The 26,887-nt window shown below is 55.2% G+C and overlaps 7 protein-coding genes; 4 read left to right on the forward strand and 3 right to left on the reverse strand.

Annotated features, from left to right (window-relative positions):
- Nucleotides 1-12,024: 12,024 nt before the first annotated feature.
- On the forward strand, nucleotides 12,025-12,234 carry CHC_T00003590001 (hypothetical protein). Its single transcript, XM_005714934.1, has one exon. The coding sequence runs from the start codon at nucleotides 12,025-12,027 to the stop codon at nucleotides 12,232-12,234; it is 210 nt and encodes a 69-aa protein (XP_005714991.1).
- Nucleotides 12,235-19,648: 7,414 nt separating this feature from the next.
- On the forward strand, nucleotides 19,649-23,268 carry CHC_T00009315001 (Serine/threonine protein kinase). XM_005714935.1 is given in 6 exon segments: nucleotides 19,649-19,718; nucleotides 19,954-22,023; nucleotides 22,165-22,520; nucleotides 22,626-22,906; nucleotides 23,164-23,236; nucleotides 23,237-23,268. 5 exon segments carry the CDS (start codon nucleotides 19,649-19,651, stop codon nucleotides 23,234-23,236), a joined length of 2,850 nt encoding a protein of 949 aa, XP_005714992.1. The 3' UTR covers nucleotides 23,237-23,268.
- A 349-nt stretch (nucleotides 23,269-23,617) lies between these two features.
- CHC_T00008784001 (Carboxylesterase) lies at nucleotides 23,618-24,890 on the forward strand. XM_005714936.1 is given in 2 exon segments: nucleotides 23,618-24,817; nucleotides 24,818-24,890. 1 exon segment carries the CDS (start codon nucleotides 23,618-23,620, stop codon nucleotides 24,815-24,817), a length of 1,200 nt encoding a protein of 399 aa, XP_005714993.1. The 3' UTR covers nucleotides 24,818-24,890.
- Nucleotides 24,891-24,944: 54 nt separating this feature from the next.
- Nucleotides 24,945-25,175, reverse strand: CHC_T00003591001 (hypothetical protein). Its single transcript, XM_005714937.1, has one exon. It carries the CDS (start codon nucleotides 25,173-25,175, stop codon nucleotides 24,945-24,947), a length of 231 nt encoding a protein of 76 aa, XP_005714994.1.
- A 117-nt stretch (nucleotides 25,176-25,292) lies between these two features.
- CHC_T00003592001 (hypothetical protein) lies at nucleotides 25,293-26,117 on the reverse strand. Its single transcript, XM_005714938.1, has one exon. The coding sequence runs from the start codon at nucleotides 26,115-26,117 to the stop codon at nucleotides 25,293-25,295; it is 825 nt and encodes a 274-aa protein (XP_005714995.1).
- Nucleotides 26,118-26,122: 5 nt separating this feature from the next.
- On the reverse strand, nucleotides 26,123-26,182 carry CHC_T00003593001 (hypothetical protein). Its single transcript, XM_005714939.1, has one exon. The coding sequence runs from the start codon at nucleotides 26,180-26,182 to the stop codon at nucleotides 26,123-26,125; it is 60 nt and encodes a 19-aa protein (XP_005714996.1).
- A 231-nt stretch (nucleotides 26,183-26,413) lies between these two features.
- On the forward strand, nucleotides 26,414-26,611 carry CHC_T00003594001 (hypothetical protein). Its single transcript, XM_005714940.1, has one exon. It carries the CDS (start codon nucleotides 26,414-26,416, stop codon nucleotides 26,609-26,611), a length of 198 nt encoding a protein of 65 aa, XP_005714997.1.
- Nucleotides 26,612-26,887: the final 276 nt, after the last annotated feature.

The raw sequence follows: 26,887 nt of genomic DNA on the forward strand, positions 1-26,887 counted from the left end.
AGCCCGCGATCGCGCACACCCGACGACGTACAGACGGGAAGAGGTGGGCACAGAAAAACAGAGGCACGGCACGCGCCGCCCACCCCACAGTCAATCCGTTACGGCGTACCTAAAATAATTTGGGGGGGAACGTACCAGAAATATGCGGGAAATACGGGTCGAATGACACTGTATGCCAAGCCGTCGCCGCTGGGGGCCTGGCAACAAACCGCTACCACCCCGCAAATAATCAAAAAACCGGAGGCGTACAGTAGGGCGAGGTGCACGTGCGCATGCGACCGACAGGACAAGTGGAATCAGGGGCGACACGCAACCAAGTCGCGGAGAGCAGCGCGCGAAGCGCGTTGCCCTTCGATTTGGTAAGAGCCACATTGCAACGAAAGGGGATAGGAGCAGATGCGAAGACCCCTTTCCGCCCTTTCCAACGTACCGGGGGACCCTCTCTCGCCGGCCGTCCGCGGCGGATTACGACGGAGAGTTCGCGGTCGACACGCCTACGCGCACGCGGCAAGAGTACCTAACCGAAGCCGTCGTCAAGCGCGTCGGCCCCAGGTCGTGTAACCTCGCTCCAGCCGCGCTCACGCGGCACCGACAGGCACGCCCACCGTTTTGCGTCACACGGCGACGGGAGTCGCTTCCGAGCAGCGGCCGGTTCGAAGCCCGAAACGGGCGGAGAAGCTTGAAGCGGTCGCACGCGGTCACCGACGGACCGGCCACCCGTGGCACGTGCCTCTTTCCGCTCCAACGCGCCAGGGCCTTTCGAGGGCGCTGCATGAAGCCAATTACAATGAAGACTCCACGAATCCTTCCGCCTCTTCGTACGCGCCAATAACGCGCAAGCGACCCATCGTCATGGCCCTCACCTCTTTGTCGCGCAGCCCCATTACGCGCATGCGGAAGCGCACACTCTTCTCCTCGTCGCCTCGATAGGCAGGACCACGCGACACGCACCAGGCGAACGTACCGCCTCAGCGACAACAACGCGCCTCCTCGGCAGGAGGCGAATGAGGTCCGCGTAAAAAGCGAGGGGCAGGTCGTCCTCGAGGGACGACCATCCGCGACCGCCGAGACCGACGCGGAAAGGAAGGAGCCTCGAGGCTCGACTCACGCTGTCGGCGGAGAACCGCCCTCCCGCGATTACTTTTCTGGTGGGGGAGAAAAACGCGGCCGTGACTGCGGAGAACGCGTAACGCGAGGAACGACACGGACGTCGGCCTCATACTCCTTGTCCACCTCTCCGAACGAGGTGGAAGGAGGGACGCGTATCTAAGGACCCGGTGACACAAGGGAGAACTGATAAGACCGTACCGCGTACACACACGATTTTTCCACCCCTCGTCGGGGATGGATTGACAGGCTCGATGAGAGACGTCACGGGTCGAAGCCAAGCGGGGAAACGGTGCTACTATTTTTACGAAGACGCAAGTGCCGAGGACGGAACCTCGAGGTCTAGTAAGACCGCACGACTATTGGCTCGTGCCATCAGTAGCCCCCTCCGGACCAGAGACGCTGGAGGGCTGGGGACAGTTGCTCGGGTGCCGAGGCACCTCTGACCCTAGCTCCTCCAACGACGGCATGGTAACCTCGCTGTGCGGCGGCCAAACGCGATTGGACGCGCCACGGGGGCCACCCTCCTCGGCGCGAAAGGATTTGTATCCCTGGTCAGCATAAGGATCCCGCACGATGGGGAGCGGTACGGACGCTCCAGAGTGCCGAGGGGCCACGACACTTCTGGAAGGGCGGCAGCGCGTGCGCCGCGGGGCGGAGAAATCCCTCTACGGGAAGAGCACGCGTGATGGAGTCCCCGGAAGAGGACGGGAGAGGTACTGTACGCGGGGGCAAGGAGGCCCCCGAGAGCGGCGGAAGCGCAGGGAGCGTGCCGGCAGCTCCCCCACGCGAAGGGGACAACGGGGAATCAAAAGAAGGGGGCACCGCGGGAAGTGAAGACATGAGGACAACGCGGCCAGCCGCGTACGGGTGGCACGGATGAATAACGCCCGCACCGATGTTCGGAAGAAGGCTGACGTGGGTGAAGGAAAGGGGAGCGCGGATGAGGACCGCTACGCAGAAAAGGGGACGGTGATATACGGACACGAGGCGCCACGACCTGTGGCCGTCTCCTCAGAAAATTACGAAAAAGGGGGTACACCGGTAGACACGTTGCATTGCTGGAGCACAATTTAATTCTGACGCCATTGCTCCTTAATTTTCGGAAGAATTTGGGGCGGCGCATGACAGCACACCCATCACGGACTGTGCTGGGAAAATTTGCGGAAAAGATTTTCGCGGGAAAATCGGGCAAATTTTGGGATTATTTTAGAAAGGGCTCACGGCCGTACCTGTGCGCGCACGCGCGCACGGGTACTGTACACGGCAAGCGTCGTAGACGCTGCGTGCTCTACAGGTCGGACGGACATTGACAGGACGGCGGTGCAGGGCCTCCGTACTCTTCGGATGAGTACGCGCGGACCCCCTCTGCCCTTCGCCGCCGATGCCGAGGTGCACCACGGAAGACGACTGCCGCGCGCCGCGCCCTCGCCTCGTACGGCAACGGACGCCTACGAAGAGCTCGGGACGCGCGCCCGTGCCCTCGCCGCCGACGGCGAGGGACGCCTACGAAGAGCACTGCGCGTGCACCCGCGCCCCCGCCCCGGACGGCGAGGGGCGCGGAGGAAGAGCAACAGCACGGACGCTCACACCCTCGCCTCAAACGGCGAGGGATGCCGACGAGAAGACGAATGCCGGGCGGTGTGCCCTCGCCGCCGACGGCGAAGGGCATCAAGAAAGACGACTGAACCGCGCGGCGTCCTCGCTACGGACGGCGAGGGACGCCGACGAGAGGACGAATTTCGCGCGCTGTGCCCTCGCCACCGAAGGCGAGGGGCGTCAAGGACGACGATTTCCGCGTGCCGCGCCCTCGCCACGGACCACGAGGGGCGCCAAGGAGAAAAGCCTCCGCCGCGCGCCGCGCCCCCGCAGCGGACAGCGAGGGACGCTGAGGAAGAGCCACTACCGCGTGCTGTGCCCTCGCCGCCGACGGCGAGGGGCACCAAGGAAGACCTACAAGCAAGGCGAGAGCGCCTACCGCACTACGCACACGGCCGATGCCGTACGGCGCGCCCCCGGCGGCAGCGCACCAGTCCCTCGCCGACAGACGGCGAAGAACACCAAGTATGAGAGCATTTCCTGCGGGTTCGTTCCCCCGCCACGTACGCCAAGGGACACGAACGAAAAGTTATATGCCGAGCGCGGTGTCCTCGCCGCCGACGGCGAGGAACCCAGGTACGATATATAAGCTAGTCGGACCCGCCGGGGGCGCCGCTCCCACGGCCGATGCCGTACGACGAACCCCCGTGGCCGCGCTCTGACGACCTCCTACGCTCGACAGCAAGGCGGGCCGGACGAGACGGGAACGACTTCCCAACACGGAGGGAGGTCGGGGGTAAGAAGACTCTCCCCAGTAACCCGCCGACAACTCGAGGGATCAGTGTGAACTAGGAACGCGGCGCGAGCGACCTTCCGAAAGGTTCGCGATCGTCGACGGGACGAAACCGACGAAGGCGGGCGCATGCTCGTACTCGCATGCTCGTCATCCCCCACCCGACCTCACGACGATGTCGGTAAATGAGAAGAGGGGGGCGACCTCCCCGACTGATTGCCCTCGATGGTCAGGTATCGGGACCTCGCCGCCGACGGCGAGACGTACCAAGTATAAGAGCAGCCCCGCGCGGTTCCCTCGCCGTCGACGGCGAGGGGCCCCCAAGAAGGACGACGGTCGCACGCCCTGCCTTGCCGCCGACGGCGAGGAGTACAAAAGGTAAGGGCATCGCCCGCACCGCTCATCGACGCAGATCCACGCGCCGGTTAGCCGCCTGGGGGAACAAAAAAAAACAGAAGGTAGCCGCGCCGGCGCGCCACCGACATCGGCGACGAGGACCAACGCAGGCCCCTTCCCCATGCCCGTCCGAAGACCGGGGTCGTTCCGCATGGCGCCGCGCCTGGATCGCCAGAGGGCGACGAACCCCCTACAGCAGCAGTCGCCACGCTCGACGCGAGGGCGAGTAGGCAAGAACCCATACGCCTTGGCGCGTGTTGACACCGCGCGACGCGGCGGGGACCAGAGTACAGGAGGAAGAGGACGAGCGCACCACAGGCAGGGAAGGCGACCTCTCTGGAGTCGAGACGGAGAGGAAAACAAGAGCCACCCTACAAGCACATGTGAACGCGGACGTTCACACTTGTGGGGGGGGGGCGTGTAGCATAACCCCCCCCCTGAGGGACTCTCTTTAGATTAGATGAGGGACTCTCTTTAGATTAGATCACGATTGATTTAGTTACTGTAGAGCCCGACGCTCTATAGTACCACCGAGCGTGTCCACGTGTGCCTCACAGCACACGTGCATACGTGTACCCGGCGCGTACGAAGCGCGCACACACCGGTACCACGTGTACTGTCAGCACCGATGCTGACACCGTACAGTGCAGGCCGACCTGCACTACAGTAGACCACTACAGTACCTCGGTACTGTAGTGTTATTATAGAGGTTTGTATATTAAATATGAGCGGACCGACGGCGGAGGGGAGAGGACAAGCACGAGCTTGTCCAGAACCCACGCCTCTGGTCAAGCTCGCCCCGCTTATTCTAGAACGGGTTCCCACTAGCCCGTATCTAGTTAGGAGCCGAGCGGGCAGGGGACGTGCGAGCACGCGAGCGAACCTAGATCCGCCTCCGCCCGTCAGCGCTGGTACGTCACCCAGCGCTGCGCCGGGGCGTCGAGGCGTAGATCGGCCCGCGCGTGCGACCGTCCCCGACCGTACCCGCTCTACCACCGCTACACGGGCTCGCCCGGTTCCGTTAGCTGGGGTTGCTTCCCTTCTCCGACCAGGGTCTAGCAGGACTGTGCATACACCTCTTCGACGTTGGGGTGTTTATGCTACAGCTGGCTGCCGGGGCTGCATAGCACGTGCGCGGCTTGTTTTCCCCAGAGGCTTTTGCGCGAGCGAGCGTCCGAGCGGTGCGACCGAGAGCGGCCGAAACTTGCGCTACGCATGCACGCTTGATCCTTGTTGGCGCGAGCGCCAATACCGGTCGATAAACTGCTGCGGAAGCCCATCGGCGGGCTCGTAGGTGTCGTCCGAAGCGGTATATCCATACCACCGGACCTTGTAGTGGATCCCGCCGCGCGTAGTACGGTGTCCGACAATGCGGTCAACGACGTACTCCGCTCTTGGCGTGGCGGCTTGTGCGTCCGATTCGGTCGATGTGGCCGGGGTGACGGTATCCCCCGGCCCGCGCGGCATCTTCGTAACGCGGTCGATGCTCACGCGATTTTCCACGCCGTCCTGCTCGATGAGGACCGTGGTGTCCGTAGCGGAGTGCACGCGGAACGGACCCTCTGTCTTCGGTAGTAGTTTGACAGAGAGCTCGTCCGTTCCGGCCGTACCTTGCGCACGCGTGCGTCGCTCGACGCTTGTCAACGGGCGGGGCGGGCGATCAACGTAGACAAAATCGCCCGCCACAACGACCGGACGGAAGCGGACCTTCTTGTCAAAATCGTCCTTGTACCGCTTTTGCGATGCGGTTAATTTCGTCCGACCACGGTCGAGCGCGTCGCGAAGCTTGCGCAGCGTAGCGCGCTTGTACTTCACCGGGGTCCGTGGGTCCTCTCGATGGGTCCCCGCGTCCTGCAGTACAGTACCGGGAGAATTAAACCGGACGTTGCTGTCTTCTGCACAAATATGGACGTCTTCTTCCCACGAGCGGGTCTTCTCCGCGTCCGTATCGGTCCGCTCATCCGCGTTAGCGGGATTGCCACTGTGGGCGTCGTCCGTTTCCGGTTCTTCGCGTCGCGCGCCTCCTCCCGTAGCGGATTCTTTGCGACGCGCGTATCCTTCCGTAGCGGTGGAGGATTTTCTTCTGCCATCGTCCGTAACTGGTTGTTCACGTCGCGGTTGTTCCTCCGTAGCGGTCGAGGAATTATTTTTGTTCCCTCCCCCTTCCTTAGCGTCGGCCTCTCCGGGGGCCGCTACGCCAAGTGTCAGGATGTGTGTGGGGGATGGCAACGCGAGACCGACAACGGTATGCTTGGGGACGTGGACCGCGCGGTTTCCGAAGTTGCTAACGAGCACCATAAACGGCTCGCCCCGGAAGAGGTCCATGACCCCCTGGGCCATCAGGCATAAATTCTTATGCGCCGTTTTGGGGTGGTTTTGCAGGAAGCAAAGCCCCCCAACCGGTGTTGCGACGCGTACCATCGCTTGGGTCATCGGGGGTATCGTGACCCCCTTGACCACGCGAATTTTCCGTGACGGTACGTTCGTCGGGAACTGCGCGCGCTTCCGGTCGGCCGAATTTTCCTCCTGCGGGAGCTGCTGTGACGGTCCCCTCGAGGCCATCTTGCGGTCGTGCCTCGAGGGTGTGACTCCCGTCAGCGCTACGGACGGCGCATGATGGGACAGCACCTTCCTCTGCGGTGGCAGGATCGCCTTCACGTGGCGATCCAGGAACGTGGTTCCGATGATACAGTCCACCGCAAGGTTGGTGACGACCAAGAACGGTACGCGCGCGACGAACTCACCAATCCGGAGGTACAGTTTGAGCTCGCCGAGGGCCTTCATCGACCTACTCGAAGCGTCGATGAGCGGCGGGCTCCGCGCGGACTGGATGGCAGCGCGCCACGGTTCTGCCACACAGCGTAGGTGGATTAGATTCGGGCCGGCGCCCGAATCTAGAACCGGCGTGATGGCGCGCATCATCGCGCGTCGTTGTCCGACCGTTGCGGTGACCTTATAATTCCGCTTCTTGAAGAAGCAAATTGCCGCTTCGTCCGTTCGGCTCTGCGATTGCGCGCGTACCGAAGCGGTCGACGGGGTGCCTTGTTTATTGAGGCTTGGCACGGGGAGGATCGTCGACGCCTCTACGCGTCCTCCCCGGCTTCCCCCGTCAACCCAAGGTCCTCGGGCCCCTCGTCCGTCAGCGGTAGCGCGGGTTCTTCCGATTGGACGGTCTCGCGCGGCTCGACCACGTTGATGCCCGTGGGAGCCCGCGCACGCGAATTTCGCCACGCGATCGGCGGTTGACGCTCGAACGGCGAACCCGGGCGGAGACCTTGACGGATCCGAAGCTTTTGATAATTGGCCTCGCGGGCCTGCAAAAGCTTCGAACGCAGCGCGCTATCCGCCACCACAGGACATTGCTCCTGTCGGTGGGTCAGGTCCAGACAGAACCGACACAGCGGGGGTCCAGGTAATCCTTGGTTGAAGAACCGGACCCGCTGGTTCTGTACTGGCCTTCCGTACGGATGTGCGCGCGCGTCACCGTGTTGGGCGGGCGCCATCGGTGCGCCCGCCAGGGACGAGGCGGGTGACGGATGGTAGCTAGTCGGCGGCGAGCTAAGCGAGCTCGGCGTCGCCGACTGGTCCGTCACCGCCAGTATCTCCTCCGTTTCGGTTCCGCGTTCTGTCGGGAGTTCAGACAGGGACTCGACCGACAGCACAGGCCTTGTCCGCGCGTTGCGCGTGAATCTTCTCACCGAATCGGACGGTGCTTGAGGCGACGCGAGCGAGGTCGCCTGTCTTCGAGCCGAGCGGTGCGTCTCGCCTATCGCTTGCGCGTAGCATGCCACCGCTTGGTAGTCCACGCCCGGATGCGTCGCGAGAAATCCTAGCACCGCGATTGGATCTTGACCACCGAACGTGTGGGTTTTCAGCTGGACGTCCAACTTCTTCCGATAACGGGTAACTCGCCGCGCGGTACTCGCGTCGTAGCGCGCGCTGCGATTTTCTAGCCTATACGTGCGGTAGGCGACGGCCTTGGTGAACAGGTCGTTCAGCGGCCTGATCACCGCCAACCGTTTTGGATCCCGCCTCGGAGCAGACCGGCGGTCTCTGCCCCTGCGATGGCGATCTCCTTCTCCGCCGGGGCTACTGTAGCCGTTCAGGTCGGAGTCTTCTCGCCGGAACCGACGTCGGTCGCGCGCATTGCGGCCTCTTCTGTCGCTTCTGCGCAATTCATCCGACTCGGTGTCCTCGTCATCGGAGGGGTATCCACCTCCTCCGGCATCGCGGTATCGCGTATAGCGTCCTTCGCGGTTATCATCGGAGGGGTAGCCGACCCCTCCGGCATCGCGGTATCGCGCGTAGCGTCCGTCGCGGTTCTTGCGCGTCGCGCTGTGGCGACGTCTTGTGTCTTCTTCCTCGGAGGGGTGTTCTGTACCCTCCGAGGTGTAGCCTTGAGCGTCGGGTGCGCTTCTTCTGCTCGACCGATACGGCTGTCGCTTTTCTGTCGCGAAGCGCCCCAGGCGGTTTTCTGTCCCGCGGGGGCCAGCCGTATCGGCGAGTACGGGAGGGCCATTTTCTGTGGGCCCTCCTGTAGCACCATAAATTTGTGGGAGGTAAATGGTCTTACCCTCCGGGTGAGGGGCCATTGTACCGATCCCGGGTGCGGCGCCGATCGGTTCAGCGTGCGTTAGCGTAAGATCCGGAGCGGTTGAGTCGCGCTGCTCGCGTGCGTCGACTCCTGCTCCGGCGAAGGTCGTGGCCAGACGATTGGCCACGGCGGAGCTGATCGCTCCCTTTAGAGCCGTGCCGGACGGGGATTCTTCATCCACAGTGGTGAGCGCGGTCACCACCTCGCATTGGACTTGAGCGGGTAGAAGTTCGTCCAAAAGCGGTGGTATCGCGCTGCGTACGTGCGCGTCCACGAGCGCGGGCACCGTTCGGTCGAGGCATACGCGCGCTACCTGGGGGAGTTCCGTAGAGAGGAACTCTTCGACCCAGGCCTGGATGCGCGGCTGAATCGCGTCGACCATCCATTGGACGAGATTCTCAGTGCCTGCCGACACGGCCGGCGTAACATCCGATGCGGACGCTCGCGTGCGGCCCGGTCGCGGTGGCGGTCGCAGCAGGGCTTCCGGGTTCTCCACCCGGGGGCGCGGTGCGCCACTGCCACTGCGGGTGCTCAGACGCCCGGAGGCGGAGTCTCCCCCTTGATCCAGTCGGTTCATCGTCGAATACGCTTCGCGATCGACGCGGTGACTTCTCAACCTTTTCCGTCCGTACGGTTCTGCGCGCGATCGAGCGACCACGCGTGAGGCTCAACCTCGAGAGTTTTTCCCTCCACAAGAGTACCAAATGTGGGATAACTCCTCTCCGCCCTGGGTTGGGTGAGAGGCGGAGGCTTTAGCGAGGGAGCACGCGGCGCGGACGCGATGCGCTAATTGAACCGATCAGACGAGCTCGCGAAAAGGGAGTGGCTCACTGGCCGGTTACGCGCAGTCGCCCCGTGGTGCGTGAACGGGAGCGACCGGTAACGGGTTAGAAGCCAGCGCGCGCGACAGACAACCGAAAACGGACGTACGTAGGCGCAAAAGGGACGGGGGCGAGCTTGCCCCAGTTTACCGGTAGGGACGGGTGTCAGGTCTTAACCCCTCAGAGGGACGCCTCGGACACCTGTCCCAGTACAGTAGTACAGTACCTGCCGCCTAGTGCGTGCCGGGTACTGTACACAATTAAAAAGCTAGCGCCATAATTACTACTACCGCACCGACGCTGCTACTACACGTGTGCATTACTGTACACGCGTGTTGCTTACAGACTACCGCACGGACGACACGTGTGCTAACGCGGACACGTAACACGCGTAGACTACCGCACGGACGACACGTGTGATACTGTACACGTGCGCCACGCCACGGCCGGTTGGTCAACGCGCGCGCTCCCTACACGTGGGCACACCCGGCCACGTGTGCACCGTGCACGGCCGCACGGTTAATAACCTCCCCGCGCGCTCGCCGGTCGTTATACTAAAATGTGGGCTGCACTAATGGACAAGGGCTACCAGGGCGTGGCCGAGTTTTTGCGAGGAGTGACCCCCCTGAAGAAGCCGAGAAATGGAAGCCTTTCTCTCAGCGATGAGAGATACAACCGCGAGCTGTCGAGTGACCGGATTATCGTAGAGAATTTTTTCGGGAGACTTTGTGGGCTTTGGACCCTCTTGCCACGAAAGTGGAGGTGGGGAGAGGCTATCTATGACGACTACTTCCGTCTCGGTGTTGCATTAACCAATTGTCACATTAAGTGGCAGCCTCTTCGCGCTCCCGACCACGAAAGGTTTACTCGCATGCGTAATCGCATGCACCAGATTGCAGAAACTGCAATTGATAAAAGGAGAAGGGTCCTGCAGAGGTACAGAGAGAGGCGCAGGCAACGTGTGAATCATCGCTTTCGTTTTACGCAATATGATTCGCAGATCCCTGATTTTGAATAAAACATTTCCAGATACGGGTCAATTCATTTGTTTGTGTGAATGTCTGAGGCTGTACAGTAGTGAAGCAAATGATATGATTATTCGGTTTTCTCCCAGTATCCCATAGGTTGTTCGGCGTCCCTGTAGCAGGAGGGACCATTTCGGGGTGACCAGCCTTCCTCGAGATGAGCGCCAAATCTCGCATTCACCGGCTATGTCAGTCGTTGATCTAGTTGTGTCCTGTTTGAAGCGAGCGGATCGCTCGCTTCAAACAGGAAACAACTGTATCAGAGACGCAAGGCTTTGAAGGGGAATTCTAATGTCCCTCTCAACAGGCGACAGCTGCGAACGTCCCTGCCTCCCCCTGTCCGCTCTCTCCTCCCTTGCACCCGCTCTAACCTTCTACCCCTGCGACGCCCCGCCCAGATCTTCTCTGTTACAGTTAAACAGCAGATCCCGTGCCCGCTGTAAGTGATGGGACGCTACGTGCTGTACGACATGTGCAGCGGGACCGGCCTGCGCCTCACAGCGTCCAGCTCACGCGCCGCGCTGGCCAAGGGCTTCTTGGATGCGAGGCGATGCGTCGAAGCCGTGCGCCAGCGCCTGCTCGGGCCGCTGGGGGCATAACGCCGCTGGCGCGCCGCCGCAGCCTTGTGCGCAGCTGGGCGCCTGCGGTGCGTTGTGTGTCCGAGGTGCGGCGCGTGGCCACGTTGCGCGAAGGGAGAAGGTCGCCGAGGAATTCATATTCGCGAAGCTTGGCCCTCAATGTAGCAATACCCGCTGCGACGCTTGCAATGCCATCAATACCGGCCTCGCCACGGAGGGAGACAGAGCGCAAGCCATGTCTCTTGACAATTTTGTCTGTCCATCCGCGTGAAGCAGAAAACTGACGGAGCGCACATGCTTGTGACTCAGATAGATCTTTACGTAATAATTTGTCTCTCAAGTATATTGCTTTTGCCGCAATAATATTATGCGTGACGGACATTTTGGCGGAACGGACAAGAGATATGAAGGACATAATGCCGGATTCCAGTACTGGGAATGGGGCCTCCCTCACAGTCTTTGCTGTGAAGGAAACGTTCGCGGTTTCTGCTTTCTTCGTCAGTGATTCAAGATTTGTAGCAATGTTTGTTACAGTGCGCCGCGAGACCGAATATTTCTTCATGATGTAGTGGGGGGAGTGTCCGATGTTGAGTAGGCGACCGGCCTCAATTTTTTCATTAAGGGTGAGTCGCGTGCGAGAAGTTCGAGAGGAATTGAGATGCGAGGGTGGTTCTTGAGTGGGAGGTCCCATAACGGTTCAAAACTTGTTTTCAATGTGTCTCTCAGCAAGCGATACAATGGGGTTTCGCTTATAGACAAAACGGATGAGGTTTCGTCACTCCGCTTTCCGCCGTCGCACCTTCGACTCTGCAGTCCTGCTACTACTGAGGGCCTCCTTTAAGACAGCATGGACAGCCATGTTTGGATGTATATGATTGCGATTTTCAAAATATTACATGTCCAATAATTTAATGTATTGTGTCAGCGCGCCGTGATCCGTAAATTGGCTCAAGGGGTGCATCATACCGGGCTATCGATAGGGAAGCGAACGGTCTTTCTGAGCAGTGATGCAAGGAAGTGGCTGCAAAAAGCCGCAAATCTCATTATCTTATAGTGCCTGGTTCGATATAGTGCCGTTTTCGGCCCACGGACAGAGGGAGGCACTATATCGCGATCCCCCTGTACTGGCATTCAGGGACGTCAATAAAATGATTAAATTGAATTTTAATGTATGCTAAATTGGATCAAGATTGAATTTAATCGCACTTATGCGGTAGGTGACAGCCAATGGTGTGCTCTCGTATGGCACGTTGGTAGCGACAGATTCCATTATATTAACTTTGTGTGCGCCATCATACTGTTAAGAAAAGTAATAAATGGACCAATCAGGTGCACGCTGACGTCCATACATGTCCAAACATGCCCGTCCATGCTGTCTTAAAGGAGGCCCTGAAGCCACATGTGTATGAACACGTGCAGGAAGTATGATAACCGTGCCATGGCGTTTTGCATAGAACTAATGCGTGGGAGGCACTACTCAAAGTGGCACTATTGCGCGACCCCCCCCCCCCTGTAGCACAGTTTCCCTTTTCGGGACAGTGTCAAGTGCTGCCGTTATTGCACGTTGTACACTTTACGGCCGACTGAGTGAATCTGTATAGGGTAGTTCAATTTTCGAAGGCATACTCGTTGACGAAATTATACTCATACATAGACAAATATTAGTGACAACAAAGTAGAATGCAGTGCTGAATAGAATTTAGATATTTCGAGCACGGCACGGTAGATAGGTGAAGATAACGAAGCCGGTACCCAAGACGTTTGCATCGTAAAAACGATTCCAAATTTCACCGAAAAATTCGATGGCTGAAGGGCAACTTTGGTTTACACATACAAATAATACATTAGAACTGTTCCTGTAGAGCAATCTAGGAATATTCAGGAGTGAACATGACAAGCACGTCTTGACCCAGCTTATGACAGGGGCTTCAAAATTTTAGTTCTTCTTCGTCTCTCTGTCTCTACCAAAACTTGCGTAAAGAATTCAAAAAGGATTGGTACTGTAACATATTGGCATGTCAGCATTGGTCGTCCGGTCATGATTAATGGTGACCTTTCCTCGAACTATAGGACAGCAGCAAAGCTTGATTCCCGGGCTCGCGATTATAAGAATCGCATTGGTGTTTTTTAGCTCCTGCGTAGGACGGCGATCAAGGGGCTGAGTGGAACAGACGGGGTCTTCGCCAAAATGTCTTCATTCGCGAAGTGCGTAGTGATCACACATCTAGAGAGGTCTCATCATTTGTCTACAAAATATAAATAGGGTAAAAGGCCAGTTGTTTTATTTAGAAAGTTACAGTATTTTATTCAAAAATAATTAGGAAATTAAGCAAAAGGGAACAGTGAAAAACATACTGTACATCCTTCCGTGTTATTACGCAACGTGTACACGTACACACGAAGACTTCAGCGCCCATTTTAAGTATCTGAATAAACCACGCCGACGGCCAAAAGGGATCGTCGTCGATTACGCAATCACAGGTTATGGACCCTACGCAAGCCTAACAGCAACCACTGCATTCTACGACCTCTACAACGTATTCGAGCTTGGCTCTACGAAAGTAACCGACAAGGATTCGAGCGTTGCTCTACACCTTACCCACCCAGCGTGCGAGCATTGCTCCGCTAGCCAAGTCTGAGCATTGCTCCTCCTAGTTGTCACCCGCCCACAACGACAACATAGCCGATCTACAACATACTAACTCCCCCCGGTCGCGACGTCGTCACTACCGTGATACATCCCCCATTTGGACACCGCTGTACGACAACGCTAAGCTCACAGAAAGAGAGGAACGAACCATGGACACCCCTGGCACCAGCGGCAATCCCCCAGGACCTCACAGCTACACGCTCACGCAAACCCCGAAATGGAAGATATCAGAAGAGCTCCCCGCACTCACGGAAGACAACTTCCCCCTCTGGCATGCCACCCTTATAGACATACTGACCATGCATGACCTCGAAGACCTCATTGACGACAACTTCACCCCCCCACCCGACCTGACAGCGTTTTACGGCAAGGCAATGGCCAGCTGTCGCCGAGTAATTGCCAAAAGTATCCCAGCCGACATCAACAACCAGATGCCAGCCGTGCTCTACACCGAACCCCCTTCACGCATTGTCGAATTCCTCAAGGACCTCCTGCAAGGCAACACAGCGGATAACCACGCTATACTGGAACAAGAAGCCAAACAACCCGTGCTACACGATGGCATGACAATCAAGGATTACGTCACAAAACACCGAGCCCTCCGTGCCCGCATGCAGAACGCAGCATACCCCCATATTTCCGAAGAAGCAACAAAAGTTCGCTTCATGGTGGAAGGACTCCGCCCTAACGCCTCATTCCGCGATCTCATTCGGGCGTTCAAGGCCACTGGAATCCCACCCAGAATTTCGGACTTCCAAAGACGTCTCCATGACGTCGAGGAGGAGAACGGAAGGATGGACACACCATCGCCTCCACTTTACCCCACCCAGCCGCACACTCGCCATGGTGACAATCGGGGTCGGTATCGCGGTAGTCATCGACGCGGTAATACCCGTGGTAGGGGACGTGGCAGGTGGGGATACCAACGCAATGATAACAACCTTGCCCAACAGCTCCAAGATCTCGCAAACCTAAATCAATTAGTGTCAAACATACGCACGCCGCCTGCACAAGGACGTGACTCCCCTTATCACCGGAGAACCGGTAGTCGCCCCGCCAAAGCGCAACGCGCATACACAGATCCCGGTCTCAGCCTAGAAACGGACACCCAAAATCCTATCGACCTCGCCACGCTTCAAGCTATAAACGCAGCAGGTGCCCAGGTCTCGGACGAAACCGAATCCGAGGAGGACGATCATAACCTTACGTTCATACTTGACTCAGGAGCCCACCCCTCTCACGTCAATTTTTCGTTCCCTGCTATGCGCCAATTGACAAAACCACTAACAACAAGAACAGCCACCTCCTCATCAAACGGCGCCACTCACGCTGGCATATTACAGCAAGATGGTACAACGGCCAACAAGTACTCCAAGGCCCACCCCCCTCGTCACGAGCTGCCAGAACTATCCCAATCAAACGTCGTTCAAAGCAAAGATCAAAACTACCCACTCATCAGCAGCCAACACAAGATACATCCGCTGGTAAACGTACAAACATTGGCGCTATTCCACGCGGCTTACCCAACAAATTGACCCAAAACATCTCCGCGGCTGGCCGCATGCCGCACTCTGACAACAAAAAAGGTCAGTCTCCGTCGGAACTCGCCAAGGCGTTTCACAAGTGGCATCTTTTATTCAACCACATCAGTCCCCGAACCCTACAGACGATGGCAAAAAACGAGCTTCTGCCACTCCCAGCAATTCTCAAGCGAACCCCCCACGGCTCACCTGCTCCGGCTGTGCCCACGGCAAAATGCGCCGGCAGCCGCACAAATCAGCCACGCACCGCTATTCCATCGCTGTTTCCCTGTCCTCCGATGTTTGCGGACCCATCTCCCCCAAATCAACCCACGGCAACGCATATTTCATTACGTTTATAGACACAAAGTCCAAGTATGCTATGCTACACTTCATGCCCAATAGAAAGAACATACTCCAATTCATAATCTCCACAGTACAGACCATCAAGAGACGTCACGGTCAGCCGCCGCATATTTTCACGACGGACAATGCCGGCGAGTACATGTCAAAAGCCGCACGTCAATATTACCACGCAGAGGGCATTACGCTCAAACCCAGTACGCCCTACGCTCCGCAAGAAAACGGGATTGCTGAACGCATCAACAATACTCTAATGACAGCAGCGCGCGCTGCCCTTTACCACAGCCGGTTATCCCCCGTTTACTGGGAAGATGCAGTACGCGACGTGTTGTTTAAGTACAACATAACAATGCACCACACATCCAAGCAACTACCGTTTACCGCTTGGAACGGGCATGCACCGGCAATTACCTCATTGCACACATTCGGCCAACGAGGGTTCATTCCCATAATACGCAGTAAGACAAAGCTCCAAGCCCGCGCACACCCTGTCCGTTACATGTTCGGCATCGACGAATCGCATCTCATGGTGCGGACCCTCGCAACTGGAGAATACAAGCGAGTCAGGACGATCGATTTCAAACCATACTCCCGCACCTTGGACCCCGTCGCCACACAAACGACAGCCTACAAAACGCATATCGCACACCCGGATCCCACCCACGTAACAGAAACCACACCGGCACCACGATCGCACAAGCAGGCCATGAGATACCCCGACGCTCAGCTGTGGGAGCGGGCACACAATCTCGAGCTTGACAAATTGGATGAAGCAGGAGCCATCAAATGGCTACCCAGGTCCTCCATCCCCCCCAAAACCCGGCTGATCCCCCTCAGGATGACCTACCGCTATAAACGCGCAACAAATGGGGACATTCTCGAGCACAAAGCCAGGTGTTCAGTAAGAGGGGACCTGATGCAACCGAATATCCACTATGACCCCTCCCAACGAGCCTCTTATATGGCAGACAAGGATACCATACGGCTTTTGTTTGCAATAAAGGCCGCAGGTAACCTCGCCTGTGACCACTTTGACCTCAAGTCAGCTTACGTTCACGAAGACTACAAATACAAAAAGCCTGTGTACGTGAAGCAGCACCCACGTTTCAATGGTCACCTCAAACACAAGGGGCCAGGCGGGCGATTAACCAAAAACGTATACGGCACTCCCTCAGGGGGATAATTTTACCTCGAAGGTGCGCACACATTCCTGCGCAGCCACGGCTACCAACAAAGCGAGCAGGACTCATGTCTTTTTTTCAATATTCATTCACCCAAATCCTTCATATTCATAGCCCTAAGCTCGGACGACTTCCTAATAGTGGCCTCGCACACATCGCACATCGAAAAGCTGCATCAGGCGCTATCAAAAAAGTACAAAGTGAAACGGCTCGGTCCCCCAGCACAGTACCTAGGGTGGACAATCCAACACCAGAAAAATGGAGCAGTGAAAATCAGCCAACCGACGTACATCCATAACGTCCTCACTCACATGCGCATGACCACTGCCAACGGAAAAAGCACCCCTTACACCGATGGCATCAAACTGCATGGCCCCACAGATAAAGATACCCCAATACTCCATCTCAAGGCAAAGTACCAACAAATTATGGGAGAACTTAGATATATAGCAGACTGTACGAGGCCGGACATCGTTTTTCTTGTCAACAAGCTGGCAGCAGCCACGCATAGCCCGATCAAACGCCACTGGGTTCACCTAAAACGACTAATGCGATACCTGGTCGCCACGAGAGACGACGGAATCTTGTACCAACCCTCGAAATCTCACACCGGCCTTTCATCTGTCCTTCAAGAACCAACCACACCCACACGACCCCACCCTGTTCAATCTTATTCAGATGCCGATTTCGCTGGCGACGAGGCGGATCGCAAATCAACAACCGGCGCCATCCATCTATTCGCAAACGCCCCCGTCGCATGGACATCGACCAAACAATCCATGCAAGCCCTATCGACATGCGAAGCCGAGTACATGGCGGCATCCACGGCTGTGCAGACTACTCTCTGGCTGCGACGCATATTGCAGGAGTTATCCATCCTCCCTCCAGCCGCCACACCCTTACTTGTCGACAATCAAGCAGCAATCGCCATTGCAACGAACACAGCGCCCACCAAAAAGCGGAAATTTATCAACTTGAGACACCATTTCTTGCGCGCACACATCGGCAACGGCGACATCAAAGTCCTGCACGTCCCGTCTGAACGCATGCTGGCAGACATGCTTACGAAGCCGCTGGGTGCACAAAAGTTCAGGGCCAACAAGCAAAGAATATCCATGACTCAAACATGGGCGGATAATTGACTCTGCCATGAGCCACTCCGACACCTGCATCCGAGCAGGAGGAGTGTTATTACGCAAAGCGTAACCAAAACAAAACGCTCGGACACAGAAAACGCGTGTCCCAAGCCAGTATTATTATTACGCAACGTGTACACGTACACACGAAGACTTCAGCGCCCATTTTAAGTATCTGAATAAACCACGCCGACGGCCAAAAGGGATCGTCGTCGATTACGCAATCACATTCCGCAGTTAGCGGAAGAATAAAAGAAGGCCGCGCGCAAGCAGCAGTCTTTCGTTAGAAGGCATCGTATAAAATTTATAATATAAATTTATTTATGGGCCATTTGCGGATCTTGGGGTGACAGGTGCGGCTTTTGATGCCCCTGGGGAGGTGAAGTTCTAGCCCTGGGGGTGTTTTGGGGGCGACTACCCCAATTGAGGTGGCATTGAAGGGTGACGTTCCTCATTCATCCAATTCCGAGGGTGACGTCGCCCTAAGAAAACGACATGTTGAAACATGCTGATCTTTGTCTGTGTCTATAGGGCGACATTGGATCGTTTTCTGAGATTGATGTGATTTCAGTTGGAAATATAGGGTGACTTCATATGCGAAACACCGGCAACTTTTACCCACTCTATCTACATACAATGACATACAGTATTTTCCATACCACGGAAGCATGTTGATGGGCGCCGGGCTCTTTGGTGCGGGTTCCGGGTCACTTGGAGACGCGGCCGCGGTGCACCATGCTAGAGGCAGGGTGAGCAAGGCGATGAAGAAGGCGCGTGAGGGCATTGCGGCGAGATGTGCGGGGGGGGAGCTGGGGAACGTAGACGCCGAAAAATGGCGGGTTCACAAGGCAGAACGTACGCCGCGTGACCGCGCGTCACCGTATGCCAGCTACTGTGGTGGGCACTGGGCGGCCTCTATAGCCACACTATATTGTTTCAGTTTTGAGAGCGCTATATCCAGCGCGAAACCGTGCGTTGGCGTGCTTTTATAAGGGTGACATTAAAACAATCATGCGTTTCTAGGGCGACTTTTCTAACATTTAGGTCTCTGCCGAAATGCCACTATGGTATACATTTTTATGGGGTGACATCCCCGAATATGAGTTTGTCGGAGGTGACTTTACGATCGTTTTTCTGTCACCCTAGAAAACGTGCATTGTCACCCCATCAAAAGGACACCATGGACCAAAATCACCCTACTAGCAAAGCACTTTTTAGTAGTGTCGCCCTATAAAAACCCCCACCGCATTGAAATCGCCCCACGTAGATTTCACTTTGGCCGGGTGTCGCCCCAAAATCTACACTTTGACCCTTTATTTATACTATAAATGCAGTAGCGGTCGCTATTCGCGGCACCGTATTGCAAATATTACAGGATATTTGCAATACAGGGGGGGGGGTCGCTCAATAGTGCCTACTTTAGTAGTGCTTCCCTCTATATAGTGCTATGGCTCACCCTCTGGCACAGGTTATCATAAGCTCACACGTGTATCATCCGGCATGGTTCAGTACTCAAAGGATGAAGTTATTTAGTTGTGTTATACAGGCTTTGTTGTGTTTGTGTTAGCAGTGTGCTTTGTCCCCAAATATATGTATTTGAGCCTCCTTTATATAGTGCCATCCCCCCAATAGTGCCATAGCTAGAGGTATGTCACGCTATAGCACTATATCGTAGGAGGCACTGTACTGTACGGGGTAAATATGAATATTAAAAAAATCACCCACGTGTTCAACTGAATCGGTGCTTTATTGCAACGTCCAACTGGAGCAGAGGAGAGTTGAAAAGTCTGGGGAAAAGTCGCAACAGGGAGTCGGCCCAGTATCTTGCAGCACACAGAGGGCTGTCCCAGTGTCACTGTCACCCGCACCGCCTTGTTGAATTCTAGTTCAGTGCTCTCCAGGTACATGTCTTTCCATACCTTTTCGGAAGTGCACATTGCTTTCAATGGCATCAAAGGGGGCCGAAAGATTACCTCTGCCGACAAGTAACGCGCGCTTGGCGCGGCAAGTCCTGCGTTTCTGATTTCAGAGAACCTAAAGTTGTTCTGTACACACGAGAATCGCCTTCAACATCTGCACCACTCTCCTTGCAGAACACGACCCCTTTTATATATTTCGTCTTCCTCAGCCGTACTTTGGTCTCGTGAAAATCATTTTTGTCAAGACTTTGGGTACCCGCTGATCAGTTTCTGCCTTCTGTCGATTGCACATCAACCAGAGCCCAGGTGTCCGGCTCGTGGTGAAGATAAGCTTTCTCTTCAATTAGTTCTCGAAATCTGAGCATGGGAAGCAACGTTGCTCGTCCTGTTGTACAGGATGGTCGGGGACTTGGTGTAGACGAATTGAGCGCAAGGGAACTTGGGCTTGAGAACAACCTGAAATTGGCAGAGGTCAACACCCTCATCGATTATTATAAGCAAAACGACCCAGGGAACACCGGCCTCACCCCAGAAGAATTCAAAAAGGCAGCCGGCGAATACATCGCCGATGGTTTGACTATTGATCCGACTGTTATATTCAACATCTTCAATTCAGGTCAAGGAGATGTCGCAGGCAGAGTAACCCTTCGCGAATTCATCCTGGGATACGCTATTCTGTGTCGCGGCTGTACCGAGGGACGTCTCAAGTACTTGTTTGCGATTTATGGTAGCGTCGAAGGCGATGGATATCTAACTCGTGACCAACTCATTAGCTCCTTGAAGCTAATGCAGAGAATAGTCACTGAGGTCACGGATCATGAAGGCATCCCAGATGAAGAGGAAAATGATAAACAAATACGGAAGGTTGCTGGCGAACTAATTGCAGCATCTTCTGACACGGACAACATGGGTATTTCATATGACGACTTCATTGAGAAAGTGAAGGAGGCCGAGGTCGTTACGCTTTGGTTAGAAAATCTAGGTTCCGTCGCTGGTCAACATATGAAATATATAGAAAAGAAAGAGCTCGATGTTGTGGAGTTGCGCATGGAGCGTCAAGGAATGCTCTCTGTTGATTCCCAGACTCCAGTATCTAATTCTCCGAGCATGGAATGGTCTAAACCAACATTAGTCGAGGAATCGAGGGCATCTGACCCGTCGTCGGCAGAGAGAAAGATTCAAATTCCGCTTCCCAAGAAGCATAAGCTAGTGCGACGGGATGTTAAGTCCGGGCGCGATTCTCGAGGTAGCCTGAATCGATCCCAGGCTACCGAAGAAGAAGACTGGGGAAACGTTGAAATGTATGCGGCGAAGCCTTTCGTTATCAACTACGACCAAGTTCAATTCGGGAAGGTACTGGGGCGAGGAGCATGCGCAACTGTGTACGAGGGCGTGTGGTTGCACATCCCGGTCGCTGTCAAAGTGTTCAACGACGGTCACGGAGAGGCTGCTGGCATCGAAACACTTGCGACCTCTGACGAGGAGGTACGAAAAGATGTTGTGGGTGACTATGTTGAAGAGTTTTGGCTGCTGCTGCAAATTCGTCATCCAAACTGTTTGCTATACATGGGAATATGTTTCGAACCCTATGTTTGTATTGTGACGGAACTATACACGGGAGGATCAGTGGCTAACTTTCTACATGGACCGAATCCGCGAAAGTTCACCCCAGCAAAAGCACTGGACATGCTGGCGGGTGTGGCGAGGGGCATGTTCTACCTTCATGCATCATCCCCGCCGATTCTCCATCGCGACTTGAAAGCAAGCAACATTCTTATCAATCGAGCATTAACGCATTGTGTCATTTGTGATTTTGGTTTGAGCAGTCAATTTGTTAACGAAGCCTCAGGCCTGAACTTGTCGAAGGCTGGTGGAGGAGGCAAAGCGATGGGAGTGGGAACCCCGTACACCATGGCACCAGAAGTCATGGAAGGGAAATCTCATACGCCAGCTGCTGATGTCTACTCATTTGGGGTAGTCATGTACGAAATGTACACGGGGCGTTTTCCGTTTCCAAAGATGAAACCGATTCAATTAATGTTCAGCGTAGCAGAGGGGCGCCGTCCCATTTTTTATGAGGAGGACAACGTACCTCAAACCATGCAGGTCTTGATTCAAAGGTGCTGGAGTCAAAAGCCCGAAGCAAGACCAAATTTTGAAGAGATTTTGCGAGTTCTGTCCTCAGCAGAACTAGAAGATGAGGTTGCGAGAATACAGAACGCCGCACTCGATTCAGGCGAAGAGACTGATGACGATCAACAAGAGTTCGTGAGCATTGACCTGTCCAAGCGCCTCCTTGAGGCTGTGTATCGTGGTCATCAAGACAAGGCTGCACGATTCATTGACGAAGGGGCTATGGTAAATTATGCTGATTACGACAAGCGCACAGCGCTTCATGTAGGTAAGTCTTTTGCATTCTACTACTTCTCCTTTTGAAAGGCGCAACTTTGCTGTCCCTTGATACACAGAGGTATCTTTCCGACCACTGACGAAGTCATACTTGTTTTGTGTACGCGTGGCTGATGACAATTTTGACACATAGCTGCGGCGGAGGGCCACACAAATTGTGTGAGACTGCTCCTTTCCTCAGGGGCGATGCTATCACACGATCGGTGGGGCAATTCTCCATTGAGTGATGCTATTAACTATGCAAATCGAACGGGTGACAGCGAGCCCGCACGGATTCTGAGGGCGGTCGAAGGGCGAAGCCACCTTGTGAAGAGAGCGGATGTTGGCGATAATGTGGAAAAGGTTTTGAACAAGGACCAGGCAGAAAATCTAAGGAATCAGACTGCTATTAATGCAGCGGCAGAGGGTGATGTAGTAACGTTGAAGCGTCTACTGGACTCAGGACTGGACGTGAACTGTACAGATTATGACAGGAGGACACCGCTAGCAGTACGTTTGTTGTTCTGCGAGGAATGAGATGGCCGTTATGCGAAGCGATAGAGCAGACCCTGACTGTACGAGTGGTTTTTCTTTTTATGTGCTTTACTTTGACAGGTTGCAGCTTCAGAGGGAAGGTTTGACATTGTAGAGCTGTTGATTCGGCATAGGGCAGGTGTAGGGCATCGAGACCGATGGGGATCGACTGCATACCATGAAGCGGAGCGTGGAGGTTTCCACGATATCATCCGGCTCCTGCGACAAGCGGAGGCGGAGACGGCTTCAAGCCCCCGCCGAATACGTGCGATAAGGAGCTCACCGGCAATAGCGACAAGATCTGGAAACATTGCGAACAGCGGCTCTTCAGCATTGAGCGTAACGGGTCGTGTAAATACCAAGCCTTAACTTTCAAAGTGAATAGAGTGAGGAAGACGAATAAAACAAAGTGCAATCCTTAGGAAGCAAAGAATGGGATTCGAGGTGTCAGATTTGTCTTTTAGAGTGTGCAAGTTCGGCAATTTGGATGCGTGTGGCGGTGTCAGAGTTGTTTGAGCGGTGCTCTGGAATTCTAATCAGGAATGTTCATATGTCCCTATCGTTCCAAATTGGCTCTTCATAACCGCGACTCATTGCATGAAAGGGGAAGTCGTTCGAGCTTACCGGTTTCGTGCAATCGGGGAATTGAAGAGGGCTGGAAGCGGTTTGTTCGCTCTCCTTGTTCTCGTTGAAACAGATCGAAAGGAATGCAGCTACATTTGGAGGTTGGCTCAATGCATCGCGACGGGGCGGAGGGCCGGTAGGTGAGGGGTCCTATTCTTTAAATACCGCTGATACCGCGATTCCTTACCCATCTGTAATTAAGCTGTAATTGTTGTAACTTTCCTCACTGCTGTGGCCAATAAAAACAAACCAGCAAGGCGATATCTGAGTGTGTCTCGTTGAGCGTGCCTCTCGCAGAAAACGTCTTCTCTTTGTGCAGGAGACGCGTTTTTTTCCACAACACTCGCCGACATCCTATGCCCCCCCCCCTTCCTTCCCCTACCAAAGTGCTCACCTGCAATCCACCCTCTCCGCACTCCTCCTCTTCATGCGCTACTTACTCTTCCTCCATGAAAGTCTCCCTTATTCTCTTCCTCCTTATTCTTTCCCACGCTCAAGCAACTCCTGCATCCCCCTTATCCCGCGTCCGCGCCCTCCAAGCCGACCTCGCTCAAGCCCGGCGCCACCTCACCTGTCGTTCCGCCCTCATCGCCCTGCACTCCGCTCGCCGCTGCCGCTACGCAGGCTTATCCCCCGTAGAGTACCTCCGCCTGCGCCGCGTCTGCAAGACCCGCTCCGAATCTCGCACGTCCCTTACCGCGTGCAAAGCCATACGTTGCACTGCGTGCCTTTCGGAGCGACGCCTCCTCCAACGCGCGCTTGAAGCCTGTCGCCGTATAGGCTGGGACTCATCTGGCGTCCGCAGAAAGTGTCCAAGCGTCGCCTACGCCAAGAAGGAGCTCCGCCTCGCAAGGGCCCGTGGGTGTCCGCCCGCGCCCACGAGAGGCGTGCAGAGAATTGAGAGCGAGCTGGAGACGGCGGTCCGCCGCGCCGCCAACCGTCTTGGCCTGCGCCCGCCGGCGTACCCGCTCAGAGTTGTCGAGTCCAAGAGGGACGTGCCCGACACAGTCGTCGTCTTGCTTCATGGCGCGGGCCTCACGAACACGGGCTTGGTTCCGTCCGCGCAGAGCGTGGTTGACGAGGCGCGCGGTGCCGTCTTCAGGTTTGTGCTTCCGCAGGCGCCCACGGAGTTTTTGACGAGTGCTAACTTGTCCTTACCGATTTGGTATGATGCGACTGGAGATCTGGCAGACGGGCCATGGGAGCGGGGACAAATTCTGCGCGCGGCGAGGAACGTCCACGATTTGATTCGACTGCAGACAGAAGTATTCGGAATTGGAAAGGAGCGTGTTTTCGTGGCGGGGTTTTCGCAGGGGGGTTCCGTTGCAGCGACGGTGTACCTGCGGTACAGGGTTGCCGCGGCGATATTAGTGTCGTCGTTTCTGCCGATGAGGGATTCGTATCCTGCGGAGATGACCGATGCGTCTGCTGCGGCACCCGTGGTAATGTTTCAGGGCACAGCGGACGAGATGCTTCCGGTTGAGATTGCGAGGAAGACGAGGGATACGCTGAGGCGACTGGGGAGGGATGTGAGATATGTGGAGTATCCGGGGGAAAAACATGCACTAGCTGGCGTTGTAGAGGATGTGACGATGCGCTTTTTCGAGTTAGCTTCAGAGGTTTTGGGGACCGATATCAGTTGTGTTTAGCTGTAGAGACTTTGTTGGACTGTATGGGTGGTGGGAAGTACATCTGCGCTAAATGGTAATGGACACGTTCTCTCGAAGCCGCTTGTTCCAAGAGTCGTCATTGTGAAGGGTCAGGATTCATTCATTTCTATTTGCACAGGGGTGTTTGCGCTATATTCAATTGGAGAGAAGCTTGGTGAAGCATGAGCTTCATAAACAATGAGCAGATTCTATCTCCGGAAGGGATACGTTTGCTCCAGACGCAGACTGCGACCGTCTTGAATACTATGAATTGATAATTTGATAGTACAAAATTGAGCGTTGAGCGCTTATTTTGAAACTTAACTGAAGCACATGAGAGCAATTGTTGTTGCGTCATTCCTTGGCCAGAGCTGATCGTTCCAATCAGAGTAGTTGCAGGACATGGCAGCAAAGGCCAAGGATCCAGAGCTATGGGACAATTCTTTTATGCTGTATATCAGACATTCCGCCGCGACTACGACTTTTTGCGTCGGGGAAGCGGAACAAATATGCTGATTTCGCACCATTCCGCAAACTGACCCTCGGTGGCACGCCTCTTGATTGCCGTAACAGCGATAGGAATTGAAAAGAGGAAGAACACTTTAGAGACAAACCAAGAAGAGACTGGCAGCAACATCTTGACTAGTCCTTCTGACCCTTGCCACGTAAGCAGACAAAGAGAGGTCCAAAAGAGCCATTCTCCGAAGTAGTTCGGAAACCTTGAGTATTTGAATAGCCCGACATCACAAGCAAGCTTCCTTGCAGCCTCCGGTTGTGCTTTGTTGAACTTGAGGAACGCAGTTTTCTGAACATCCGCGAGTACTTCTATCACTAAACCGATGGCACAGAGACCCATAGCCGCAATATCCACTGCACTAAGGGATGACATCCGCGCCGAAGATGACATGCCAATCCAGACCGGGACCAACGTTAAAAAGACCCAGAGTGCCTGTGCGAAGCCCCAGCGTGCAGCGCGTTTAATAGATCCGCGAAATATGTCCAAGCGAGAGTCACGAAAGCCTGCCTTGACCCGAGATCCTAAGAATGTGGACAAGCGAATTGCCCATATGGAAACTGCAAGGCAAAGGAATGACTGCCGCGCAGTCTGCGCGCTTGAAATGTAGTACAAAACGGTAAGCAGTAGGGCAAGGATGGTTGAATAGACATCTGCATATTCAATTGGAAACGAAGAAGGTGCATAATGGCTCAGTAACGTAGGCGGTATCTCAAGGAGACTGACTGCACAAGCCGCAAACGCGAGAGGATATTGGGATATCGAAGCGAAGAGTTGGTCAGACATTGGGTTCACCGGACAGTGAAGAGAAACAAATATGTCTTGCAGCTCGTTAAAAAAGGATTCCCCATTTTACCAAACCTGCCTGTCAGAGACAATTAATTGACTGGAGCGAAGGCTTCGTGTGTGTTTTTGTTTTTTTGCCCTGCTGTCCACAGCTCGAGACAAAAAAAGGCAAACGCCGATAGCTTTATTTATGCACGGCGCCGGGGCTCATCGTAGGACATGCTGCTATATCCCAAATCCGCTCGGGATGAGGTTCTTATTGTAGACCGTCCGAATTCCGAAACTACCGGGACACCATGTCTGCCTTGCCTTTGTCTTTACAATTCGAGTCCATTCATGCTCATATGTCAAAAAGCTGGTGTCCATGGCTATGGCTCTCCACGAGTTTTTGGTATCCACAGCAAATATCTCTACTCATATCTCTGAGGTTCGTGAAAGGTTTCGAGACGTATCTCGCGAAGCCGAGAAAGCTGCTGCGATTGGCAGAGAGATAGAACAGAGCTATTCACAGTATCACATCCCGTTGAACTTTGCTGTGCTCCTGTGACGAATCCGCCGCCCACGCATGAAGCGATGTTCTGGCTGTGTCTCGATATGCATTCGAGGAGAACAGAATTGTTGCAGACGCATATCGAGAGCGGCATGTAGCTGCCCGGAACCTGTTCTTTGCTCTTTATGTCAAGGCGGTTGCAGGTAACGGAGTGAAGAAAGAAGAAGAAAGGGCAGATAGAACAAGAGATGTGGGGACCGCGTGGCGAGAGATCGGGAGA

The sequence above is a fragment of the Chondrus crispus genome, genomic scaffold (assembly GCF_000350225.1).
Source record: "Chondrus crispus Stackhouse genomic scaffold, scaffold_199, whole genome shotgun sequence".
NCBI lineage: Eukaryota > Rhodophyta > Florideophyceae > Gigartinales > Gigartinaceae > Chondrus > Chondrus crispus.

What these genes read in the sequence shown, in the direction of transcription:
- CHC_T00008784001 (XM_005714936.1), top strand. Translation starts at nt 23,618, where the DNA reads ATGAAAGTCTCCCTTATTCTCTTCCTCCTTATTCTTTCCCACGCTCAA.
- CHC_T00003591001 (XM_005714937.1), bottom strand. Translation starts at nt 25,175, where the DNA reads ATGACGCAACAACAATTGCTCTCATGTGCTTCAGTTAAGTTTCAAAAT.
- CHC_T00003590001 (XM_005714934.1), top strand. Translation starts at nt 12,025, where the DNA reads ATGCTAAATTGGATCAAGATTGAATTTAATCGCACTTATGCGGTAGGT.
- CHC_T00003592001 (XM_005714938.1), bottom strand. Translation starts at nt 26,117, where the DNA reads ATGTCTGACCAACTCTTCGCTTCGATATCCCAATATCCTCTCGCGTTT.
- CHC_T00009315001 (XM_005714935.1), top strand. Translation starts at nt 19,649, where the DNA reads ATGGCATCAAAGGGGGCCGAAAGATTACCTCTGCCGACAAGTAACGCG. An exon ending in CTTGGCGCGGCAAGTCCTGC is followed by an intron (nt 19,719 to 19,953) that starts GTTTCTGATTTC and finishes GGTGAAGATAAG; the next exon opens with CTTTCTCTTCAATTAGTTCT. An exon ending in GCGCACAGCGCTTCATGTAG is followed by an intron (nt 22,024 to 22,164) that starts GTAAGTCTTTTG and finishes TTTGACACATAG; the next exon opens with CTGCGGCGGAGGGCCACACA.
- CHC_T00003594001 (XM_005714940.1), top strand. Translation starts at nt 26,414, where the DNA reads ATGTCTGCCTTGCCTTTGTCTTTACAATTCGAGTCCATTCATGCTCAT.